The sequence below is a fragment of the Coregonus clupeaformis genome, unplaced genomic scaffold (genome assembly GCF_020615455.1).
Source record: "Coregonus clupeaformis isolate EN_2021a unplaced genomic scaffold, ASM2061545v1 scaf1892, whole genome shotgun sequence".
Lineage (NCBI taxonomy): Eukaryota > Metazoa > Chordata > Actinopteri > Salmoniformes > Salmonidae > Coregonus > Coregonus clupeaformis.
This window is the reverse complement of record NW_025535346.1, coordinates 77501-103907: the sequence shown is the minus strand read 5'-3', so window position 1 is coordinate 103907 and position 26407 is coordinate 77501. Positions and strand designations below refer to the sequence as shown.

Genomic DNA, 26407 nt, shown 5'->3' with positions numbered 1-26407 from the left:
TGGTCTGAAACTAAAGACTGAGTCACTAGGATACTTAGGGAAGATGTGGTCTGAAACTAAAGACTGAGTCACTAGGAGACTTAGGGAAGATATGGTCTGAAACTAAAGACTGAGTCACTAGGAGACTTAGGGAAGATATGGTCTGAAACTAAAGACTGAGTCACTAGGAGACTTGGGGAAGATATGGTCTAAAACACTGCTGTGTTTGTGTGTGTGTCTGTGTCTGCATGTGTGTGTGTGTACGTGTGCTTGTGCATTTACACCTGCATGTGTATGTGCGCACGTGTGTGTGTGTGTGTGTGTGTGTGTGTGTGTGTGTGTGTGTGTGTGTGTGTGTGTGCGCGTGTGTGTGTAGCCACCTGGCCCAGAACCCGTTTATCTGTGACTGCCACCTGAAGTGGCTGGCAGACTACCTCCAAGACAACCCGATTGAGACCAGCGGAGCTCGCTGCACCTCCCCCCGCCGCCTCGCCAACAAACGCATCGGACAGATCAAGAGCAAGAAGTTCCGCTGCTCAGGTGACACAGAGAGACAGAAAATAAAATAGAGCCGTCCATATCATACACATGTTATCAACTCTGTCCTCACCTGTGCTCATTCTGTCTCTTCACTGCTAACTTCACATATTCCCTGTTACTAAGGACCCCAAGGGACAGCTTTCAGACACACACACCTTTATACTCTGTTCTGTGACCAGTGATAACTAAACTGTTTTCAGCTCTCCATCTACAGTATATCTTCTCTTCTTACACCATTATATTTATATCTCCTCAGTCTATGTATTTATCTCTCTCTCTGTCTCTCTGTCTCTCTCTCTCTCTCTCTCTCTCTCTCTCTCTCTCTCTCTCTCTCTGTCTCTGTCTCTGTCTCTGTCTCTCTCTCTGATCTCTCTGTCTCTGTCTCTGTCTCTGTCTCTGTCTCTGTCTCTCCTCTCTCTCTCTCTCTCTCTCTCTCTCTCTCTCTCTCTCTCTCTCTCTCTCTCTCTCTCTCTCTCTCTCTCTCTCTCTCTCTCTCTCTCTCTCTGTCTCTCTCTGTCTCTGTCTCTGTCTCTGTCTCTGTCTCTCTGTCTGTCTGTCTCTCTGTCTCTCTGTCTCTCTGTCTCTCTGTCTCTCTCTCTCTCTGTTAATCAGCTAGAGAACAGTATATCTTCCCAGGTATTGTATTGTATTATGCACCAGCATGTATTATGTGAGACTGACTCAGACAGCTTTGCTCCACTCACACGTTTCTAGGTGTATATGCTTTGATAGTTCTCACAGCTTTTCACAGCACACAGAATATGACCCTTGTTTGATAAATTCACATCTAACCACCTAACTAGCCAATAGGAGCTCTGCATGTACCCCCCCCTCTCTCTCCTCGACGGGGTTGCCAATAGTAACAGCAACCTTGCCAAGCGTGTGTGTGTGTATGTGTTTATTATTAGCTCAACATCAAAAGGTCAGTGATTATCTGCTCAGAGGGTCGCTGGGAAATATGCAAATGAGACATTAATATGAGATCACTGATAGGGGCTAAAGATCATTAGTGTAGCTGCACACACACACACACACACATACACACACACACACACACACACACACACACACACACACACACACACAGAACGAGCGAGCGTGACAGAGAGAACCACTCCATCCCGGTTTTGAAGTGCTCACAGTTTTTCTTTTGGCAGGAGATTTTAGCTCTATTTATTTGATCAAAGTATATTTTTTTCTTCACGTTCCTGTTTTGTTTTCTCAGTCAGCATGACTGATGGGAGGGGTTTCATTCTTCACATGAACTCCCTTCTTCTTTCTCTCCTCCCTCCTGCCTTTTCACTCACTCAGGTGTACATCACAATGTCGGCTGTAAGTAACACTCTGTCACCTCTGAACTCTCACCCCTGACCCCTCCCTCAGCTGACCCCTGGACCTGGTTCATCCCTGACCTTCAACCCTTGACCTCTCTGTCTGCACACACACACACTACCAGGAAATATATACAGTATACACACACACACTACCAGGAAATATATACAGTATACACACATCAGACAGGATATTTCCACAGGAGGGTGGGGGGGCGACGACACTGTGCTCCTTTGGTACCTCTGTAGTTGACTGTAATGGGGAACACTGTGCTCCTTTGGTACCTCTGTAGTTGACTGTAATGGTCCTTCCTCTGCTTAACCCTCCCTCCCTCCATTTCCCCTTCCTTTCTTTTTCTCCCTGGCTCTCTCCCTGGCTCTCTCCCTCTCTCTCCCTGGCTCCCTCCATTATTTTGAGTGTACAGTAGGTTGTTCCTATGTGTTTGATCTCTCTCTCTCTCTCTCTCTCTCTCTCTCTCTCTCTCTCTCTCTCTCTCTCTCTCTCTCTCTCTCTCTCTCTCTCTCTCTCTCTCTCTCTCTCTCTCTCTCTCTCTCTCTCTCCCTCTCTCCTCCCTCTTTCTGTCTCTTCTCTCTCTCTCTCTCTCTCTCTCTCTCTCTCTCTCTCTCTCTCTCTCTCTCTCTCGCTCTCTCTCTCTCTCTCTCTCTCTCTCTCTCTCTCTCTCTCTTCTCTCTCTCTCTCTCTCTCTCTCACTCTCTCTCTCACTCTCTCTCTCTCTCTCTCTCTCTCTCTCTCTCTCTCTCTCTCCCTCTCTCCCTCTCCCTCCCTCCCCCTCTGTTTCCCAGTCCTGTACAGTAGGTTGTTCCTATGTGCTTGATCTAACCATGTGATGGCAGGTATCTAGGTAAACATGGTTGTGTCAAGCGCCATGGAACGACCTGCAGACACCTCAGCATGACAAGACACGACAGACGGCCTCCTAGCTAGTCCCTCTGTGTGTGTGTGTGTGTGTGTGTGTGTGTGTGTGTGTGTGTGTGTGTGTGTGTGTGTGTGTGTGTGTGGTGTGTGCGTGCCTTGTTGTGTTGGTGCGTGCGTGTGTGTGTGTCTCTGTGTCCCCGTGTGCAGCTATCTGTCCCCCCGTGTGTGTGTAATGGTTGTGTTGCAGTCATGTTTGAGTGTTGGTCTGTAACCGTCTTGTTGCAGTCTGTAACGGTCTCGCTGTGGTTGGTCCTGTAGGTACGGAGGACTACCGCAGTAAGCTGGGAGGAGACTGTTTTGCTGACCTTGCCTGTCCTGAGAAGTGTCGGTGTGAAGGGACCACGGTTGACTGTTCCAACCAGAAGCTGACCAAGATACCTGACCACATCCCTCAGTACACACAGGAACTGTGAGTTAGGAGATACCACACATTCAGGAACTGTGAGTTAGTAGATATCACACATTCAGGAACTGTGAGTTAGGAGATATCACACATTCAGGAACTGTGAGTTAGGAGATATCACACATTCAGGAACTGTGAGTTAGGAGATATCACACATTCAGGAACTGTGAGTTAGGAGATACCACACATTCAGGAACTGTGAGTTAGGAGATACCACACATTCAGGAACTGTGAGTAAGGAGATACCACACATTCAGGAACTGTGAGTTAGGAGATATCACACATTCAGGAACTGTGAGTTAGGAGATACCACACATTCAGGAACTGTGAGTTAGGAGATATCACACATTCAGGAACTGTGAGTTAGGAGATATCACACATTCAGGAACTGTGAGTTAGGAGATACCACACACAGGAACTGTGAGTTAGGAGATACCACACATTCAGGAACTGTGAGTTAGGAGATATCACACATTCAGGAACTGTGAGTTAGGAGATATCACACATTCAGGAACTGTGAGTTAGGAGATATCACACATTCAGGAACTGTGAGTTAGGAGATATCACACATTCAGGAACTGTGAGTTAGAGATACCACACATTCAGGAACTGTGAGTTAGGAGATATCACACATTCAGGAACTGTGAGTTAGGAGATACCACACATTCAGGAACTGTGAGTTAGGAGATACCACACATTCAGGAACTGTGAGTTAGGAGATATCACACATTCAGGAACTGTGAGTTAGGGGATATCACACATTCAGGAACTGTGAGTTAGGAGATATCACACATTCAGGAACTGTGAGTTAGGGGATATCACACATTCAGGAACTGCTGAGTTAGGAGATATCACACATTCAGGAACTGTGAGTTAGGAGATACCACACATTCAGGAACTGTGAGTTAGGAGATATCACACATTCAGGAACTGTGAGTTAGGAGATACCACACATTCAGGAACTGTGAGTTAGGAGATATCACACATTCAGGAACTGTGAGTTAGGAGATACCACACATTCAGGAACTGTGAGTTAGGAGATATCACACATTCAGGAACTGTGAGTTAGGAGATACCACACATTCAGGAACTGTGAGTTAGGAGATATCACACATTCAGGAACTGTGAGTTAGGAGATATCACACATTCAGGAACTGTGAGTTAGGAGATATCACACATTCAGGAACTGTGAGTTAGGAGATATCACACATTCAGGAACTGTGAGTTAGGAGATATCACACATTCAGGAACTGTGAGTTAGGAGATACCACACATTCAGGAACTGTGAGTTAGGAGATATCACATTCAGGAACTGTGAGTTAGGAGATATCACACATTCAGGAACTGTGAGTTAGGAGATACCACACATTCAGGAACTGTGAGTTAGGAGATATCACACATTCAGGAACTGTGAGTTAGGAGATACCACACATTCAGGAACTGTGAGTTAGGAGATACCACACATTCAGGAACTGTGAGTTAGGAGATATCACACATTCAGGAACTGTGAGTTAGGAGATACCACACATTCAGGAACTGTGAGTTAGGAGATATCACACATTCAGGAACTGTGAGTTAGGAGATATCACACATTCAGGAACTGTGAGTTAGGAGATACCACACATTCAGGAACTGTGAGTTAGGAGATACCACACATTCAGGAACTGTGAGTTAGGAGATATCACACACAGTGAGATGCACACGCAGGCATGGACAGAGACACACACGCACACAAACACACAAACAGTCCTGTCAAACAAACACACACACGTATGCAAGGGTACACAGACTCACACTGAGAGACTGACAGACTGAGAGACTGATACACTGACAGACTGAGAGACTGACAGACTGACAGACTGAGAGACTGACAGACTGAGAGACTGAGAGACTGACAGACTGACAGACTGAGAGACTGATACACTGAGAGACTGAGAGACTGACAGACTGACAGACTGAGACACTGAGAGACTGAGAGACTGAGAGACTGACAGACTGAGAGACTGAGAGACTGACAGACTGACAGACTGAGAGACTGATACACTGAGAGACTGACAGACTGACAGACTGAGACACTGAGAGACTGAGAGACTGACAGACCGAGGGACTGAGAGACTGAGAGAATGAGAGACTGACAGACTGAGAGACTGAGAGACTGACAGACTGAGAGACTGACATACTGAGAGACTGACAGACTGACAGACAGAGAGACTGACAGACCGAGGGACTGAGAGACTGAGAGAATGAGAGACTGACAGACTGAGAGACTGACAGATTGAGAGACTGACAGACTGAGAGACCGACAGACTGAGAGACCGACAGACTTAGAGACTGACAGACTTAGAGACTGACAGACTGAGAGACCGACAGACTGAGAGACTGAGAAACTGACAGACTGAGAGACTGACATACTGAGAGACTGACAGACTGAGAGACCGACAGACTGACAGACCAACCGACTGACAGACTGAGAGACTGACAGACTGACAGACTGACAGACTGACAGACTGAGAGTACAACTAGTCATCTCTGTGTTCTTCATTCACTCCTCTCCTCTCCCCCCCTCTCTCTCGTTCCCTCTCCCCCTCGCTCTCTCTCTGTCTCCCTCCCTCTCCCCCTACCTCTCTCTCTGTCTCCCTCCCTTTCTTCCTTCTTCCCTACCTCTCTCTCTGTCTCCCTCCCTCTCTTCCTTCTTCCCTACCTCTCTCTCTGTCTCCCTCCCTCTCTTCCTTCTTCCCTACCTCTCTCTCCTCCCTTTCCTCCCCCTCTCTCCCTCCCTCTCCCCCTCGCTCTCTCTATGTCTCCCTCCCTCTCTTCCTTCTTCCCTACCTCTCTCTCTCCTTCCTTTCCTCCCTCTCCCCCTACCTCTCTCTCTGTCTCCCTCCCTCTCTTCCTTCTTCCCTACCTCTCTCTCTGTCTCCCTCCCTCTCGTTCCCTCTCCCCCTCGCTCTCTCTCTGTCTCCCTCCCTCTCTTCCTTCTTCCCTACCTCTCTCTCTGTCTCCCTCCCTCTCGTTCCCTCTCCCCTACCTCTCTCTCTGTCTCCCTCCCTCTCTTCCTTCTTCCCTCCCTCTCTCTCTCTGTCTCCCTCCCTCTCTTCCTTCTTCCCTACCTCTCTCTCTCTGTCTCCCTCCCTCTCTTCCTTCTTCCCTCCCTCTCTCTCTCTGTCTCCCTCCCTCTCTTCCTTCTTCCCTACCTCTCTCTCTCTGTCTCCCTCCCTCTCTTCCTTCTTCCCTACCTCTCTCTGTCTCCCTCCCTCTCTTCCTTCTTCCCTACCTCTCTCTCTGTCTCCCTCCCTCTCTTCCTTCTTCCCTACCTCTCTCTCTGTCTCCCTCCCTCTCTTCCTTCTTCCCTACCCTCTCTCTGTCTCCCTCCCTCTCTTCCTTCTTCCCTACCTCTCTCTCCTGTCTCCCTCCCTCTCTTCCTTCTTCCCTACCTCTCTCTCTCCTCTCTCCCTTTGCTCCCTCCCTCTGTGTCTCTCTAGTCGTCTGAACAACAATGAGTTTACAGTGCTGGAGGCGACAGGGTTCTTTAAGAGGCTTCCTCAGCTTAAGAAGATGTAAGTAACTCAGCCAGTCAATGGTTTCAAGGGTTCATTCGGTTAAACACCAAGTTTACATCTCAGTCAAATATAAACCAAGGTGTATGTTGATTGTATGTTTTTTGTTTATTTTGTTTATTTTTTATAATTTTTTTTTTTAAATTTACAGGGTAAATCAGCTTTAATATTGCAGATAGATTGTAACTTCCATCAATGTAATTGTCTGCATCACTTCCAATCCCCCATATGTTTTAGTTTTTTCTCGCAAATATATACACCTCTGGAAATAATTAAGAGACCACTGCATAATTGTCCGTTTCTCTGGTTTTACTATTTATAGGTATGTGTTTGGGTAAAATTAACATTTTTGTTTCATTCTATAAACTACTGACAACATTTCTCCCAAATTCAAAATATTAATATTGTCATTTAGAGCATTTATTTGCAGAAAATGACAACTGGTCAAAAATAACAAAAAAGATGCAGTGTTGTCAGACCTCGAATAATGCAAAGAAAATAAGATCATGTTCATTTTTAAAACAACCCAATACTAATGTTTTAACTTAGGACGAGTTCAGAAATCAATATTTGGTGGAATAACCTGATTTTCAATCACAGCTTTCATGCGTCTTGGCATGCTCTCCACCAGTCTTTCACATTGACGTTGGGTGACTTTATGCCACTCCTGGCGCAGAAATTCAAGCAGCTTCGGCTTTGTTTGATGGCTTGTGACCATCCATCTTCCTCTTGATCACATTCCAGAAGTTTTCAATGGGGTTCAGGTCTGGAGATTGGGCTGGCCATGACAGGGTCTTGATCTGGTGGTCCTCCATCCACACCTTGATTGACTTGGCTGTGTGGCATGGCGCATTGTCCTGCTGGAAAAACCAATCCTCAGAGTTGGGGAACAATGTCAGAGCGAAAGGAAGCATCATTTTCTTCCAGGACAACCTTGTACGTGGCTTGATTCATGCGTCCTTCACAAAGACAAATCTGCCCGATTCCAGCCTTGCTGAAGCACCCCCAGATCATCACCAATCCTCCACCAAATTTCACAGTGGGTGCGAGACGCTGTGGCTTGTAGGCCTCTCCAGGTCTCCGTCTAACCATTAGACGACCAGGTGTTGGGCAAAGCTGAAAATTGGACTCATCAGAGAAGATGACCTTACTCCAGTCCTCTACGGTCCAATCCTTATGGTCTTTTGCAAACCTCAGCCTGGCTCTTCTTTGCTTCTCATTGATGAAGGGCTTTTTTCTAGCTTTGCACGACTTCAGCCCTGCCCCTAGGAGCCTGTTTTCGAACCGTCCTCGCCGTGCACTTCACCCCAGCTGCCGTTTGCCATTCTTTTTGTAGGTCACTTGATGTCATCCTACGGTTGTTGAGTGACATTCGAATGAGTTGGCGGTCATCCCGGTCAGTAGAGAGGCGTTTTCGACCCTCTGCCGGTCTGTAGCTTTGTTGTCTCCAATGTCTGCTGCTTGACCTTGTTCTTATGAACCGCCGTCTTTGAAATTTCAAGGATGGAAGCAACCTGACGCTCACTGTATCCCTCTGCCAGTAAAGCCAGAATTGACCCCTTCTTTTCCTCACTCAAAACTTTCCTTTTCAACTCTTTTGGCATGGTCAATAGTTATTTTTTTGATTAATATTACTTTTGAGGTACTATTAGCACTGTTTTTGCCATCCAGCTGGTCCTATTGCAAGAGGATAGTGATGACCACAGCAGCGGTTTTTATACTTTTCCTCATTAAATAAGATTTGGTTCATGTGATCACCTAATCAGTACCTAATTCAGTAGAATGAGGTGTGCCTGTGTTGGAATTCAACAGACACTGGAATGGAATGGCTGTCATACATGTAGAGATGCTGATTTAAGAAAAAATGTGCAGTGGTCTCTTAATTCTTTCCAGAGCTGTATATATATATATATATATAATATATATATATACACATACATACATATAAATACATATACATACATACTGTATATATACATATCCTTTAAAAAAATATATTTCCCTTTATTACTTTCCAACCCCTAATTGGAGTAAACTAGTGAACAACAATGCTTAGGCCTCTACTTCCAGCTTATACATACTATATACATTTTATGGACACAGTCAATTTTACAATAATTCTATTTTGTTTGTTTTTACTCCTGAACTTCCTCCGATCATTTTCATGATGTCCATCCGGTTTGCTTCTATATGCCATATCTTTCTAACTGTGCTCTTTCACAAAAGCTCTCAACTTATAACCTATAAACTTATTATGGACACAGTATGCTTTACATTAGTTATCTTGTTGTTATTAGTTGTTGTTAGTTGTCATTAGTCCCATCCTTCAACTCCATTCAACCCCACCCATCTATCTCTGATTGTATGTTAACATCATGGTCTTTTCCAATCAGTCAGTTTGAAAACCTTTCCTCTCTCTCTCTCCATAGTAACCTTAGTAACAACCGTATCTCTCTTTCTCCATAGTAACCAGGGTAACAACCCTATCTCTCTCTCTCCATAGTAACCTTAGTAACAACCATATCTCTCTCTCTCCATAGTAACCTTAGTAACAACCGTATCTCTCTCTCTCCATAGTAACCTTAGTAACAACCCTATCTCTCTCTCTCCATAGTAACCTTAGTAACAACCCTATCTCTCTCTCTCTCCATAGTAACCTTAGTAACAACCCTATCTCTCTCTCTCCATAGTAACCTTAGTAACAACCGTATCAGTGACATAGAGGAGGGGACGTTTGAGGAGCGACGGGAGTCAACGAGTTGATCCTGACTTCTAACAGACTGGAAAATATCCACTACCGCATGCTACAGGGCCTCAACGGACTTCGCACACTGTGGGTACACACACACACACACTGAGACACACACACACTGAGACACACACACACTGAGACACACACACACTGAGACACACACACACATGAGACACACACACACACTGAGACACACACACACTGAGACACACACACACTGAGACACACACACACACTGAGACACACACACACTGAGACACACACACACTGAGACACACACACACACTGAGACACACACACACTGAGACACACACACACACTGAGACACACACACACTGAGACACACACACACACACTGAGACACACACACACTGAGACACACACACACTGAGACACACACACACCTGAGACCACTTACACATACCGTAAATGCAGTCTCTCAGTTGATGCAGTTAAGATCCCTCACTGAATGTCTTATTTCAGCTGGTATCCCTTTTTCATTCAATTATTGTCTGCATCTCTCTTTCTCTCTCCCCCCCTCACCCATCCCCCTCCCCCTTCTCTCCCCTTTCTCTCTCTCTCTCTCTCTCTCTCTCTCTCTCTCTCTCTCTCTCTCTCTCTCTCCCTCTCTCCCCTCTCTCTCTCTCTCTCTCTCTCTCTCTCTCTCTCCTCTCTCTCTCTCTCTCTCTCTCTCCCCTCTCTCTCTCTCTCTCTCTCTCCCCCCTCACCCTCCCCCATCTCCCCTTCTCTCCCCTTTCTCTCTCTCTCTCTCTCTCTCTCTCTCTCTCTCTCTCTCTCTCTCTCTCTCTCTCTCTCTCTCTCTCTCTCTCTCTCTCTCTCTCTCTCTCTCTCTCTCTCTCTCTCTCTCTCTCTCTCTCTCTCCTCCCTCCTCTCTCTCTCTCTCTCTCTCTCTCTCTCTCTCTCCTCTCTCTCTCTCTCTCTCTCTCTCTTCTCTCTCCCCCTCTCTCTCTCTCTCTCTCTCTCTCTCTCTCTCTCTCTCTCTCTCTCTCTCTCTCTCTCTCTCTCTCTCTCTCTCTCTCTCTCTCTCTCTCTCTCTCTCTCTCTCTCTCTCTCTCTCTCTCTCTCTCCCCTCTCCCTCTCTCTCTCTAGTATGTTGAGGAGTAACCGTATTAGTTACTGTCAGTAACAGCAGCTTTGTGGGTCTGAGTTCTGTCAGACTGCTGTCACTCTACGACAACCTGATAACCTCTATGACCCGGGAGCCTTCGACACGCTGCACGCCCTGTCCACACTGTGAGTACACACGCCCTCCCCCTCTGTTCTGACCTCTTCCTGTTCCAGGAACCAGCCGGCCAATCCCTTCAACTGTAACTGACCTCTCCTGTGTATGTTCCAGGAACCAGCCGGCCAATCGGCTTCAACTGTAACTGACCTCTCCTGTGTATGTTCCAGGAACCAGCCGGCCAATCCCTTCAACTGTAACTGACCTCTCCTGTGTATGTTCCAGGAACCAGCCGCCAATCGCTTCCAACTGTAACTGACCTCTCCTGTGTATGTTCCAGGAACCTGCCGGCCAATCCTTCAACTGTAACTGACCTCTCCTGTGTATGTTCCAGGAACCAGCCCGGCCAATCCTTCAACTGTAACTGACCTCTCCTGTGTATGTTCCAGGAACCAGCCGGCCAATCCCTTCAACTGTAACTGACCTCTCCTGTGTATATTCCAGGAACCAGCCGCCAATCGCTTCAACTGTAACTGACCTCTCCCTGTGTATATTCCAGGAACCAGCCGCCAATCGCTTCAACTGTAACTGACCTCTCCTGTGTATATTCCAGGAACCAGCCGACCAATCGCTTCAACTGTAACTGACCTCTCCTGTGTATATTCCAGGAACCAGCCGGCCAATCCCTTCAACTGTAACTGACCTCTCCTGTGTATATTCCAGGAACCTGCTGGCCAATCCCTTCAACTGTAACTGACCTCTCCTGTGTATATTCCAGGAACCAGCCGATATCGCTTTCAACTGTAACTGACCTCTCCTGTGTATATTCCAGGAACCAGCCGGCCAATCGCTCAACTGTAACTGACCTCTCCTGTGTATATTGTAGGAACCAGCCAGCCAATCGCTTCAACTGTAACTGACCTCTCCTGTGTATATTCCAGGAACCAGCCAGCCAATCCCTTCAACTGTAACTGATCTCTCCTGTGTATGTTCCAGGAACCTGCTGGCCAATCCCTTCAACTGTAACTGCCACCTGGCATGGCTCGGGGATTGGCTGAGGAGGAAGCGTATCGTCACGGGCAACCCCCGCTGTCAGAACCCCTACTTCCTGAAAGAGATCCCTATACAGGATGTAGCCGGACAGGACTTCACCTGCGACGACGGTACACACACACACACACACACACACACACACACACACACACACACACACACACACACACACACACACACACACAGATTTGGGACGTTTGAAAAGGTCCTGAGGACAACGATATATGACTTCTTCAGCGAGGAAAAAAACAACCAACCAACGATGGCGGCAACGTTTCAGGGCTGGAGGACTGACTGACCACTACACCACGGCAGCTCACTGTGCTCTAGGAGGACTGACTGACCACTACACCACGGCAGCTCACTGTGCTCTAGGGGAGGACTGACTGTTTGAGACCACTACACCACGGCAGCTCACTGTGCTCTAGGGGAGGACTGACTGACCACTACACCACGGCAGCTAACTATAATCTAGGGGAGGACTGACTGACCACTACACCACGGCAGCTCACTATGCTCTAGGGGAGGACTGACTGACCACTACACCACGGCAGCTCACTGTGCTCTAGGGGAGGACTGACTGACCACTACACCACGGCAGCTCACTATGCTCTAGGGGAGGACTGACTGTTTAGACCACTACACCACGGCAGCTCACTGTGCTCTAGGGGAGGACTGACTGACCACTACACCACGGCAGCTCAATATGCTCTAGGGGAGGACTGACTGTTTAGACCACTACACCACGGCAGCTCACTATGCTCTAGGGGAGGACTGACTGACCACTACACCACGGCAGCTCACTGTGCTCTAGGGGAGGACTGACTGACCACTACACCACGGCAGCTCACTATGCTCTAGGGGAGGACTGACTGTTTAGACCACTACACCACGGCAGCTCACTGTGCTCTAGGGGAGGACTGACTGTTTAGACCACTACACCACGGCAGCTCACTGTGCTCTAGGGGAGGACTGACTGACCACTCCACCACGGCAGCTCACTGTGCTCTAGGGGAGGACTGACTGTTTAGACCACTACACCACGGCAGCTCACTGTGCTCTAGGGGAGGACTGACTGACCACTACACCACGGCAGCTCACTATGCTCTAGGGAGGACTGACTGTTTAGACCACTACACCACAGCAGCTCACTGTGCTCTAGGGGAGGACTGACTGACCACTACACCACGGCAGCTCACTGTGCTCTAGGGGAGACTGACTGACCACTACACCACGGCAGCTCACTGTGCTCTAGGGAGGACTGACTGTTTAGACCACTACACCACGGCAGCTCACTGTGCTCTAGGGGAGGACTGACTGACCACTACACCACGGCAGCTCACTGTGCTCTAGGGGAGGACTGACTGTTTAGACCACTACACCACGGCAGCTCACTATGCTCTAGGGAAGGACTGACTGACCACTACACCACGGCAGCTCACTATGCTCTGGGGAGGACTGACTGTTTAGACCACTACACCACGGCAGCTCACTATGCTCTAGGGGAGGACTGACTGACCACTACACCACGGCAGCTCACTGTGCTCTAGGGGAGGACTGACTGACCACTACACCATGGCAGCTCACTGTGCTCTAGGGAGGACTGACTGACCACTACACCACGGCAGCTCACTATGCTCTAGGGGGAGGACTGACTGACCACTACACCACGGCAGCTCACTGTGCTCTAGGGGAGGACTGACTGACCACTACACCCACGGCAGCTCACTGTGCTCTAGGGGAGGACTGACTGACCACTACACCACGGCAGCTCACTGTGCTCTAGGGGAGGACTGACTGTTTAGACCACTACACCACGGCAGCTCACTGTGCTCTAGGGGAGGACTGACTGACCACTACACCACGGCAGCTCACTGTGCTCTAGGGGAGGACTGACTATTTAGACCACTACACCACGGCAGCTCACTATGCTCTAGGGGAGGACTGACTGACCACTACACCAGCGGCAGCTAACTGTGCTCTAGGGGAGGACTGACTGTTTAGACCACTACACCACGGCAGCTCACTATGCTCTAGGGGAGGACTGACTGACCATTACACCACGGGCAGCTCACTATGCTCTAGGGAGGACTGACTGTTTAGACCACTACACCACGGCAGCTCACTGTGCTCTAGGGGAGGACTGACTGACCACTACACCACGGCAGCTCACTGTGCTCTAGGGGAGGACTGACTGTTTAGACCACTACACCACCGCAGCTCACTGTACTCTAGGGGAGGACTGACTGACCACTACACCACGGCAGCTCACTGTGCTCTAGGGAGGACTGACTGACCACTACACCACGGCAGCTCACTGTGCTCTAGGGGGAGGACTGACTGACCACTACACCACGGCAGCTCACTGTGCTCTAGGGGGAGGACTGACTGTTTAGACCACTACACCACGGCAGCTCACTGTGCTCTAGGAGGACTGACTGACCACTACACCACGGCAGCTCACTATGCTCTAGGGAGTACTGACTGACCACTACACCACGGCAGCTCACTATGCTCTAGGAGAGGACTGACTGACCACTACACCATGGCAGCTCACTGTGCTCTAGGAGGACTGACTGTTTAGACCACTACACCACGGCAGCTCACTGTGCTCTAGGGGAGGACTGACTGACCACTACACCACGGCAGCTCACTGTGCTCTAGGGAGGACTGACTGTTTAGACCACTACACCACGGCAGCTCACTGTGCTCTAGGGGAGGACTGACTGACCACTACACCACGGCAGCTCACTGTGCTCTAGGGGAGGGACTGACTGACCACTACACCACGGCAGCTCACTGTGCTCTAGGGGAGGACTGACTGTTTAGACCACTACACCACGGCAGCTCACTGTGCTCTAGGGGAGGACTGACTGACCACTACACCACGGCAGCTCACTGTGCTCTAGGGAGGACTGACTGTTTAGACCACTACACCCACGGCAGCTCACTGTGCTCTAGGGGAGGACTGACTGACCACTACACCACGGCAGCTCACTATGCTCTAGGGAGGACTGACTGACCACTACACCACGGCAGCTCACTATGCTCAAGGGGAGGACTGACTGACCACTACACCACGGCAGCTCACTGTGCTCTAGGGGAGGACTGACTGTTTAGACCACTACACCACGGCAGCTCACTATGCTCTAGGGGAGGACTGACTGACCACTACACCACGGCAGCTCACTGTGCTCTAGGGGAGGACTGACTGTTTAGACCACTACACCACGGCAGCTCACTGTGCTCTAGGGGAGGACTGACTGACCACTACACCACGGCAGCTCACTGTGCTCTAGGGGAGGACTGACTGACCACTATACCACGGCAGCTCACTATGCTCTAGGGAGGACTGACTGTGCTCTAGGGGGAGGACTGACTGACCACTATACCACGGCAGCTCACTATGCTCTAGGAGGACTGACTGTTTAGACCACTACACCACGGCAGCTCACTGTGCTCTAGGGGAGGACTGACTGACCACTACACCACGGCAGCTCACTGTGCTCTAGGGGAGGACTGACTGTGCTCTAGGGGAGGACTGACTGTGCTCTAAGGGAGGACTGACTGTGCTCTAGGGGAGGACTGAGGGGACTTAATCTTAACCCCTCAAAATGAATACCTAAACTTAACCCTTTGACCAACTTCGACCAACTCCGTCGCCTTGTGGTTAGAGTGACCACCGTGAGATCGGAAGGTTGGGAGTTCGATCTCGGCCGAGTCATACCAAAGACTGTAAAAATGGGACCCAATTTCGTCTCTGCACTCAGCATTAAGGAGATGGATTGGGGGTAATGCCCTGCTATATACTAGTGTGCTGTCCAGGGGGTGTCCTGGTACATCAAGCTGTCTCACTACAGAAACAGGAGATAGACTAGTGTCCTGACCAGGGGGTGTACTGTACATCAAGCTGTCTCACTACAGAAACAGGAGATGGACTAGTGTCCTGTCCAGGGGGTGTACTGTACATCAAGCTGTCTCACTACAGAAACAGGAGATAGACTAGTGTCCTTTCCAGGGGGTGTACTGGTACATCAAGCTGTCTCACTACAGAAACAGGAGATAGACTAGTGTCCTGTCCAGGGGGGTGTCCTGGTACATCAAGCTGTCTCACTACAGAAACAGGAGATAGACTAGTGTCCTGTCCAGGGGGGTGTCCTGGTACATCAAGCTGTCTCACTACAGAAACAGGAGATAGACTAGTGTCCTGTCCAGGGGGTGTCCTGTACATCAAGCTGTCTCACTACAGAAACAGGAGATAGACTAGTGTCCTGTCCAGGGGTGTACTGGTACATCAAGCTGTCTCACTACAGAAACAGGAGATAGACTAGTGTCCTGTCCAGGGGGTGTACTGGTACATCAAGCTGTCTCACTACAGAAACAGGAGATAGACTAGTGTCCTGTCCAGGGGGTGTACTGGTACATCAAGCTGTCTCACTACAGAAACAGGAGATAGACTAGTGTCCTGTCCAGGGGGTGTCCTGGTACATCAAGCTGTCTCACTACAGAAACAGGAGATAGACTAGTGTCCTGTCCAGGGGGTGTCCTGGTACATCAAGCTGTCTCACTACAGAAACAGGAGATAGACTAGTGTCCTGTCCAGGGGGTGTACTGTACATCAAGCTGTCTCACTACAGAAACAGGAGATAGACTAGTGTCCTGTCCAGGGGGTGTACTGGTACATCAAGCTGTCTCACTACAAAAACAGGAGATAGACTAGTGTCCTGACCAGGGGTGTACTGGTACATCAAGCTGTCTCACTACAGAAACAGGAGATAGACTAGTGTCCTGTCCAGGGGTGTCCTGGTACATCAAGCTGTCTCACTACAGAAACAGGAGATAGACTAGTGTCCTGTCCAGGGGGTGTCCTGGTACATCAAGCTGTCTCACTACAGAAACAGGAGATAGACTAGTGTCCTGTCCAGGGGGTGTACTGTACATCAAGCTGTCTCACTACAGAAACAGGAGATAGACTAGTGTCCTGTCCAGGGGTGTACTGGTACATCAAGCTGTCTCACTACAGAAACAGGAGATAGACTAGTGTCCTGTCCAGGGGGTGTACTGTACATCAAGCTGTCTCACTACAGAAACAGGAGATAGACTAGTGTCCTGTCCAGGGGGTGTACTGGTACATCAAGCTGTCTCACTACAGAAACAGGAGATAGACTAGTGTCCTGTCCAGGGGGTGTACTGTACATCAAGCTGTCTCACTACAGAAACAGGAGATAGACTAGTGTCCTGTCCAGGGGGTGTACTGGTACATCAAGCTGTCTCACTACAGAAACAGGAGATAGACTAGTGTCCTGTCCAGGGGGTGTACTGTACATCAAGCTGTCTCACTACAGAAACAGGAGATAGACTAGTGTCCTGTCCAGGGGGTGTACTGTACATCAAGCTGTCTCACTACAGAAACAGGAGATAGACTAGTGTGCTGTCCAGGGGGTGTCCTGGTACATCAAGCTGTCTCACTACAGAAACAGGAGATAGACTAGTGTCCTATCCAGGGGGTGTCCTGGTACATCAAGCTGTCTCACTACAGAAACAGGAGATAGACTAGTGTCCTGTCCAGGGGGGTGTCCTGGTACATCAAGCTGTCTCACTACAGAAACAGGAGATAGACTAGTGTCCTGACCAGGGGGTGTACTGTACATCAAGCTGCCTCACTACAGAAACAGGAGATAGACTAGTGTCCTGTCCAGGGGGTGTACTGGTACATCAAGCTGTCTCACTACAGAAACAGGAGATAGACTAGTGTCCTGTCCAGGGGGTGTACTGGTACATCAAGCTGTCTCACTACAGAAACAGGAGATAGACTAGTGTCCTGTCCAGGGGTGTACTGGTACATCAAGCTGTCTCACTACAGAAACAGGAGATAGACTAGTGTCCTGTCCAGGGGTGTACTGGTACATCAAGCTGTCTCACTACAGAAACAGGAGATAGACTAGTGTCCTGTCCAGGGGGTGTACTGGTACATCAAGCTGTCTCACTACAGAAACAGGAGATAGACTAGTGTCCTGTCCAGGGGGTGTCCTGGTACATCAAGCTGTCTCACTACAGAAAGAGGAGATAGACTAGTGTCCTCTCCAGGGGGTGTCCTGGTACATCAAGCTGTCTCACTACAGAAACAGGAGATAGACTAGTGTCCTGACCAGGGGGTGTACTGTACATCAAGCTGTCTCACTACAGAAACAGGAGATGGACTAGTGTCCTGTCCAGGGGTGTACTGTACATTAAGCTGTCTCACTACAGAAACAGGAGATAGACTAGTGTCCTGTCCAGGGGGTGTCCTGTACATCAAGCTGTCTCACTACAGAAACAGGAGATAGACTAGTGTCCTGTCCAGGGGGTGTACTGGTACATCAAGCTGTCTCACTACAGAAACAGGAGATAGACTAGTGTCCTGTCCAGGGGGTGTACTGGTACATCAAGCTGTCTCACTACAGAAACAGGAGATAGACTAGTGTCCTGTCCATGGGGTGTACTGTACATAAAGCTGTCTCACTACAGAAACAGGAGATAGACTAGTGTCCTGTCCAGGGGTGTACTGTGCATCATGCTGTCTCACTACAGAAACAGGAGATAGACTAGTGTCCTGTCCAGGGGGTGTACTGGTACATCAAGCTGTCTCACTACGGGTGTACTGGTACATCAAGCTGTCTCACTACAGAAACAGGAAATAGACTAGTGTCCTGTCCAGGGGGTGTACTGGTACATCAAGCTGTCTCACTGCAGAAACAGGAGATAGACTAGTGTCTTGTCCAGGGGGTGTACTGGTACATCAAGCTGTCTCACTGCAGAAACAGGAGATAGACTAGTGTCCTGTCCAGGGGGTGCACTGTACATCAAGTTGCCTCACTATAGAAACAGGAGATGGACTAGTGTCCTGTCCAGGGGGTGTACTGGTACATCAAGCTGTCTCACTACAGAAACAGGAGATAGACTAGTGTCCTATCCAGGGGGTGTACTGGTACATCAAGCTGTCTCACTACAGAAACAGGAGATAGACTAGTGTCCTGTCCAGGGGGTGTACTGGTACATCAAGCTGTCTCACTACAGAAACAGGAGATAGACTAGTGTCCTATCCAGGGGGTGTACTGGTACATCAAGCTGTCTCACTACAGAAACAGGAGATAGACTAGTGTCCTGTCCAGGGGGGTGCACTGTACATCAAGCTGTCTCACTATAGAAACAAGCTGTCTCTCGTTGCCTCCTGCTCCTATGAGCCATTCTGGCACACTACTTAATTAACTTTTTTAGTTGTTTCTGTTGTAACCACGCAGAGTTAATCCTGCAACCACACAGAGTTAATCCTGTAACCAAGCAGAGTTAATCCTGTAACCATGCAGAGTTAATCCTGTAACCATGCAGAGTTAATCCTGTAACCACGCAGAGTTAATCCTGTAACCATGCAGAGTTAATCCTGTAACCACACAGAGTTAATCCTGTAACCACGCAGAGTTAATCCTGTAACCACGCAGAGTTAATCCTGTGACCACGCAGAGTTAATCCTGTAACCACGCAGAGTTAATCCTGTAACCATGCAAAGTTAATCCTGTAACCACGCAGAGTTAATCCTGTAACCACGCAGAGTTAATCCTGTAACCACGCAGACTAAATCCTGTAACTACGCAGAGTTAATCCTGTAACCACGCAGAGTTAATCCTGTAACCACGCACAGTTAATCCTGTAACCACGCAGAGTTAATCCTGTAACCATGCAGAGTTAATCCTGTAGCCACACAGAGTTAATCCTGTAACCACGCAGAGTTAATCCTGTAACCATGCAGAGTTAATCCTGTAACCACACAGAGTTAATCCTGTAACCATGCAGAGTTAATCCTGTAACCATGCAGAGTTAATACTGTAACCACACAGCGTTAATCCTGTAACCACGCAGAGTTAATCCTGTAACCACGCAGAGTTAATCCTGTAACCACGCAGAGTTAATCCTGTGACCACGCAGAGTTAATCCTGTAACCACGCAGAGTTAATCCTGTAACCACGCAGAGTTAATCATGTAACCACGCAGAGTTAATCATAAAACCACGCAGAGTTAATCCTGTAACCACGCAGAGTTAATCCTGTAACCACGCAGAGTTAATCCTGTAACCATGTAGAGTTAATCCTGTAACCATGAAGTGTTAATCCTGTAACCACGCAGTGTTAATCCTGTAACCACATAGAGTTAATCCTGTAACCACACAGAGTTAATCCTGTAACCATGCAGAGGTAATCCTGTAACCACGCAGAGTTAATCCTGTAACCACGCAGAGTTAATCCTGTAACCATGCAGAGTTAATCCTGTAACCATGCAGAGTATTTCCTGTAACCATGCAGAGTTAATCCTGTAAAAATGCAGAGTTAATCCTGTAACCATGCAGAGTTAATCCTGTAACCACGCAGAGTTAATCATGTAACCACGCAGAGTTAATCCTGTAACCACGCAGAATTAATCCTGTGACCACGCATAGTTAATCATGTAACCACGCAGAGTTAATCCTGTAACCACGCACAGTTAATCCTGTAACCATGCAGAGTTAATCCTGTAACCATGCAGAGTATTTCCTGTAACCATGCAGAGTTAATCCTGTAACCACGCAGAGTTAATCCTGTAACCATGCAGAGTTAATCCTGTAACCACGCAGAGTTAATCCTGTAACCACGCAGAGTTAATCCTGTAACCATGCAGAGTTAATGCTGTAACCACGCAGAGTTAATCCTGTAACCATGCAGAGTTAATCCTGTAACCATGCAGAGTTAATCCTGTAACCACGCAGAGTTAATCCTGTAACCATGCAGAGTTAATCCTGTAACCACACAGAGTTAATCCTGTAACCACGCAGAGTTAATCCTGTAACCACGCAGAGTTAATCCTGTGACCACGCAGAGTTAATCCTGTAACCACGCAGAGTTAATCCTGTAACCATGCAAAGTTAATCCTGTAACCACGCAGAGTTAATCCTGTAACCACGCAGAGTTAATCCTGTAACCACGCAGACTAAATCCTGTAACTACGCAGAGTTAATCCTGTAACCACGCAGAGTTAATCCTGTAACCACGCACAGTTAATCCTGTAACCACGCAGAGTTAATCCTGTAACCATGCAGAGTTAATCCTGTAGCCACACAGAGTTAATCCTGTAACCACGCAGAGTTAATCCTGTAACCATGCAGAGTTAATCCTGTAACCACACAGAGTTAATCCTGTAACCATGCAGAGTTAATCCTGTAACCATGCAGAGTTAATACTGTAACCACACAGCGTTAATCCTGTAACCACGCAGAGTTAATCCTGTAACCACGCAGAGTTAATCCTGTAACCACGCAGAGTTAATCCTGTGACCACGCAGAGTTAATCCTGTAACCACGCAGAGTTAATCCTGTAACCACTCAGAGTTAATCATGTAACCACGCAGAGTTAATCATAAAACCACGCAGAGTTAATCCTGTAACCACGCAGAGTTAATCCTGTAACCACGCAGAGTTAATCCTGTAACCATGTAGAGTTAATCCTGTAACCATGAAGTGTTAATCCTGTAACCACGCAGTGTTAATCCTGTAACCACATAGAGTTAATCCTGTAACCACACAGAGTTAATCCTGTAACCATGCAGAGGTAATCCTGTAACCACGCAGAGTTAATCCTGTAACCACGCAGAGTTAATCCTGTAACCATGCAGAGTTAATCCTGTAACCATGCAGAGTATTTCCTGTAACCATGCAGAGTTAATCCTGTAAAAATGCAGAGTTAATCCTGTAACCATGCAGAGTTAATCCTGTAACCACGCAGAGTTAATCATGTAACCACGCAGAGTTAATCCTGTAACCACGCAGAATTAATCCTGTGACCACGCATAGTTAATCATGTAACCACGCAGAGTTAATCCTGTAACCACGCACAGTTAATCCTGTAACCATGCAGAGTTAATCCTGTAACCATGCAGAGTATTTCCTGTAACCATGCAGAGTTAATCCTGTAACCACGCAGAGTTAATCCTGTAACCATGCAGAGTTAATCCTGTAACCACGCAGAGTTAATCCTGTAACCACGCAGAGTTAATCCTGTAACCATGCAGAGTTAATGCTGTAACCACGCAGAGTTAATCCTGTAACCATGCAGAGTTAATCCTGTAACCATGCAGAGTTAATCCTGTACCCATGCAGAGTTAATCCTGTAACCATGCAGAGTATTTCCTGTAACCATGCATAGTTAATCCTGTAACCACGCAGAGTTAATCCTGTAACCATGCAGAGTTAATCCTGTAACCACGCAGAGTTAATCCTGTAACCATGCAGAGTTAATCCTGTAACCACGCAGAGTTAATCCTGTAACCACGCAGAGTTAATCCTGTAACCACGCAGAGTTAATCCTGTAACCACGCAGAGTTAATCCTGTATCCACGCAGAGTTAATACTGTAACCACGCAGAGTTAATCCTGTAACCACGCAGAGTTAATCCTGTAACCACGCAGAGTTAATCCTGTAACCACGCAGAGTTAATCCTGTAACCATGTAGAGTTAATCCTGTAACCACGCAGAGTTAATCCTGTAACCACGCAGAGTTAATCCTGTAACCACGCAGAGTTAATCCTGTAACCACGCAGACTAAATCCTGTAACTACGCATAGTTAATCCTGTAACCACGCAGAGTTAATCCTGTAACCACGCACAGTTAATCCTGTAACCACGCAGGGTTAATCCTGTAACCATGCAGAGTTAATCCTGTAACCACGCAGAGTTAATCCTGTAACCACGCAGAAGTTAATCCTGTAACCACGCAGAGTTAATCCTGAACCATGCACAGTTAATCCTGTAACCACGCAGAGTTAATCATGTTACCACGCAGAGTTAATCATAAAACCACGCTTAATTAATCCTGTAACCACGCAGAGTTAATCCTGTAACCATGTAGAGTTAATCCTGTAACCATGCAGAGTTAATCCTGTAACCACGCAGTGTTAATCCTGTAACCACACAGAGTTAATCCTGTAACCACGCAGAGTTAATCCTGTAACCATGCAGAGTTAATCCTGTAACCATGCAGAGTATTTCCTGTAACCATGCAGAGTTAATCCTGTAAAAATGCAGAGTTAATCCTGTAACCATGCAGAGTTAATCCTGTAACCATGCAGAGTGAATCATGTAACCACGCAGAGTTAATCCTGTAACCACGCAGAATTAATCCTGTGACCACGCATAGTTAATCATGTAACCACGCAGAGTTAATCCTGTAACCACGCAGAGTTAATCCTGTAACCATGCAGAGTTAATCCTGTAACCATGCAGACTAAATCCTGTAACCACGCAGAATTAATCCTGTGACCACGCAGAGTTAATCCTGTAACCACTCAGATTTAATCCTGTAACCACGCAGAGTTAATCCTGTATCCACGCAGAGTTAATCCTGTAAGCATGCAGAGTTAATCCTGTAACAACACAGAGTTAATCCTGTAACCACGCAGAGTTAATCCTGTAACCATGCAGAGTTAATCCTGTAACCACGCAGAGTTAATCCTGTAACCACGCAGAGTTAATCCTGTAACCACTCAGATTTAATCCTGTAACCACGCAGAGTTAATCCTGTATCCACGCAGAGTTAATCCTGTAAGCATGCAGAGTTAATCCTGTAACCACGCAGAGTTAATCCTGTAACCACACAGAGTTAATCCTGTAACCACGCAGAGTTAATCCTGTAACCACGCAGAGTTAATCCTGTAACCACGCAGAGTTAATCCTGTAACAACGCAGAGTTAATCCTGTAACCATGCAGAGTTAATCCTGTAACCACGCAGAGTTAATCCTGTAACCACGCAGAGTTAATCCTGTAACCACGCAGAGTTAATCCTGTAACCACGCAGAGTTAATCCTGTAACCACGCAGAGTTAATCCTGTAACCACGCAGAGTTAATGGGTCAAAACATAGACGTTCATCCATAATACAGCAAATGACCACGTCAAACTAAGAGACCAGGTTACACATACAGACTAACCCCATCCCAACCCTAACCCTAACCCCAAACAGGACATAGCAGGGCTTCACCTGTGAAACTAAGAGACCAGGTTACACAGACAGACTAACCCCATCCCAACCCTAACCCTAACCCCAAACAGGACGTAGCAGGGCTTCACCTGTGAAACTAAGAGACCAGGTTACACAGACAGACTAACCCCATCCCAACCCTAACCCTAACCCCAAACAGGACGAAGCAGGGCTTCATCTGTGAAACTAAGAGACCAGGTTACACAGACAGACTAACCCCATCCCAACCCTAACCCTAACCCCAAACAGGACGTAGCAGGGCTTCACCTGTGACGACGGTACCTTAGTTATAAACCAGATTCAGTCAGGGTTAGAGTTTGAAGCAGTTCTCTAGAACAGCCACCATTCTTTCTCATGAATATGTTATGTACATTCCTCCTCTGTTCTATTAGTTTACATGATCTTCTTTAAACATCATTCTTCCCTCCCTCCCTCCCTCCCTCCCTCCTCCCTCCCTCCCTCCCCTCCCTCCCTCCCTCCCTCCCTCCCTCCCTCCTCCTCCCTCCCTCCCTCCCTCCCTCCCTCCCTCCCTCCCTCCCTCCCTCCCTCTCTCCCTCCCTCCTCTCTCCCTCCTCTCTCCTCCCTCCCTCTCTCCCTCCTCTCTCTCCCTCCTCCTCCTCCCTCCTCTCTCCCTCCCTCCTCCCTCTCCCTCCCTCCCTCCCTCCCTCCCTCCCTCCCTCCTCCCTCCCTCCTCCCTCCCTCCCTCCCTCCCTCCCTCCCTCCTCCTCCCTCCCTCCCTCCCTCCCTCCCTCCCTCCCCTCCCTCCCTCCCTCCTCCCTCCCCTTCCTCCCTCCCTCCTCTCTCTCTCTCCCTCCTCTCTCCCTCTAGGTAATGATGAGAACAGTTGTAGTCCAGTGTTGAGGTGTCCTGCAGAGTGTAGCTGTCTGGATACGGTGGTCCGCTGTAGTAACAAGGACCTCAGCACCCTGCCTAAAGGACTGCCCAAGGACATCACAGAACTGTGAGACCTCATCTGTCTGTCTGTCTGTCTGTCTGTCTCGCTGTCTGTCTGTCTGTCTGTCTGTCTGTCTGACTGTCTGTCTGTCTGTCTGTCTGTCTGACTGTCTGTCTGTCTGTCTGTCTGTCTGTCTGTCTGTCTGTCTGTCTGTCTGTCTCGCAGTCTGATTATCTGTCTGTCTGTCTGTCTGTCTGTCTGTCTGTCTGTCTGTCTGGCTGGCTGTCTGACTGACTGTCTGACTGTCTGTCATATAAATAACTTCATCTCTTTCTTCCTTCATTTCTCTTTCTTTCTCTCTCTTTCTCTCTCTTTCTCTCTCTTTCTCTCTCTATCTATCTATCTATCTATCTCTTTCTCTCTCTTTCTCTATCTATCTATCTATCTATCTCTCTCTTCCTCTTTCTCTCTCTTTCTCTCTCTTTCTCTCTCTAGGTATCTGGATGGTAACCAGCTCACACAAGTTCCAGTGGAACTCTCCAATTACAAGCACTTAACACTCATGTAGGTGTCACACACACACACACACACACACACACACACACACACACACACACACACCACACACACACACACACCCACACACACACTAGTGTATGTCCAGAGTGCCTTGTTGTCTGCAGTCTGCCTGTAGAGTGCAGCACTAACTCTGACTGGAAATATTGTCTATCATGTGTGTGTGTGTGTGTGTGTGTGTGTGTGCATCAAGCCTCTGCGTGCATGTGTGTGTGTTATATGGTGCTGTGGTTTTCCTTGTTGTTTCAGTGATTTGAGTAACAACCAGATCAGCACACTGTCCAACTACAGCCTGAATAACATGACAGAACTACTGACACTGTGAGTCAACGCTGACTATATGTCTCTGGGGGAGGGGTCTCTGTGGGGGGGGTGGGGGGTCTCTGTGGGGGTGGGGGGTTTGTGGAGGGAGGGGGGTCTCTGTTGGGGTGGGGGGGTCTCTGTGGGGGAGTGTGGGTTGGGGGGTCTCTGTGGGGGTGTGTGGGGGATGGGGTCTCTGTGTGGGGGGGGTCTCTGTGGGGGGTTGTGGAGGGAGGGGGGGTCTCTGTGGGGGTGTGGGGGTTTGTGGAGGGAGGGGGGTCTCTGTGGGGGTGTGGGGGTTTGTGGAGGGAGGGGGTCTCTGTGGGGGTGTGAGGGGTTTGTGGAGGGAAGGGGGGGGTTACTATCCTTGTGTGGACCAGAAGGATAATAAAACAAGGAAAATTGGGAAATGGGGACATTTCTCCTGTAACCCTCAAGGAAAAAGGCTATTTTTGGGTTAGGGTTAGAATTAGGGTTAGATTTAGGGTTAGATTTAGGGTTAGGAGTTAGGGTTATGTTTAGTTTTAGGGTTAGGGGTTTGAGGTTAAGGTTAGGATTAAGGTTAGGGTTAGGTTAATGGTTAGGGGTTAGGGAAAATAGGATTTTGAATGGGAATCAAAATGTTTGGTCCCCACAAGGATAGTAAAACTAAACGTGTGTGTGTGTGTGTGTGTGTTTACGCTGACGTATGTGTGTGTTCTGTTATTTCCAATACATTACAGTACATTAAAATATGCACTAATCATGTAAAAGCTATGATCCCTTATTGATGTCACTTGTTAAATCCACTTCAAATCAGTGTAGATGAAGGGGAGGAGACAGGTTAAAGAAGGAATTTTAAGCCTTGAGACAATTGAGACATG

The 26407-nt window shown here is 48.1% G+C and overlaps 1 protein-coding gene across 1 annotated transcript in view; it reads left to right on the top strand.

The window, feature by feature from the left end:
- Positions 1-355: 355 nt before the first annotated feature.
- Positions 356-26407, top strand: part of LOC121565232 (slit homolog 2 protein-like) — a gene marked incomplete at its 5' end in the record, with an annotated part of 76021 nt that continues 49969 nt past the window's right edge. The window contains 13 exon segments of the mRNA XM_045218901.1: positions 356-519; positions 1132-1155; positions 3046-3196; positions 6673-6747; positions 9438-9481; positions 9484-9580; positions 10610-10634; positions 10636-10711; positions 10714-10753; positions 11679-11845; positions 24602-24734; positions 25164-25232; positions 25494-25565. Of these exon segments, the coding sequence (XP_045074836.1) occupies positions 356-519; positions 1132-1155; positions 3046-3196; positions 6673-6747; positions 9438-9481; positions 9484-9580; positions 10610-10634; positions 10636-10711; positions 10714-10753; positions 11679-11845; positions 24602-24734; positions 25164-25232; positions 25494-25565 (1137 nt within the window).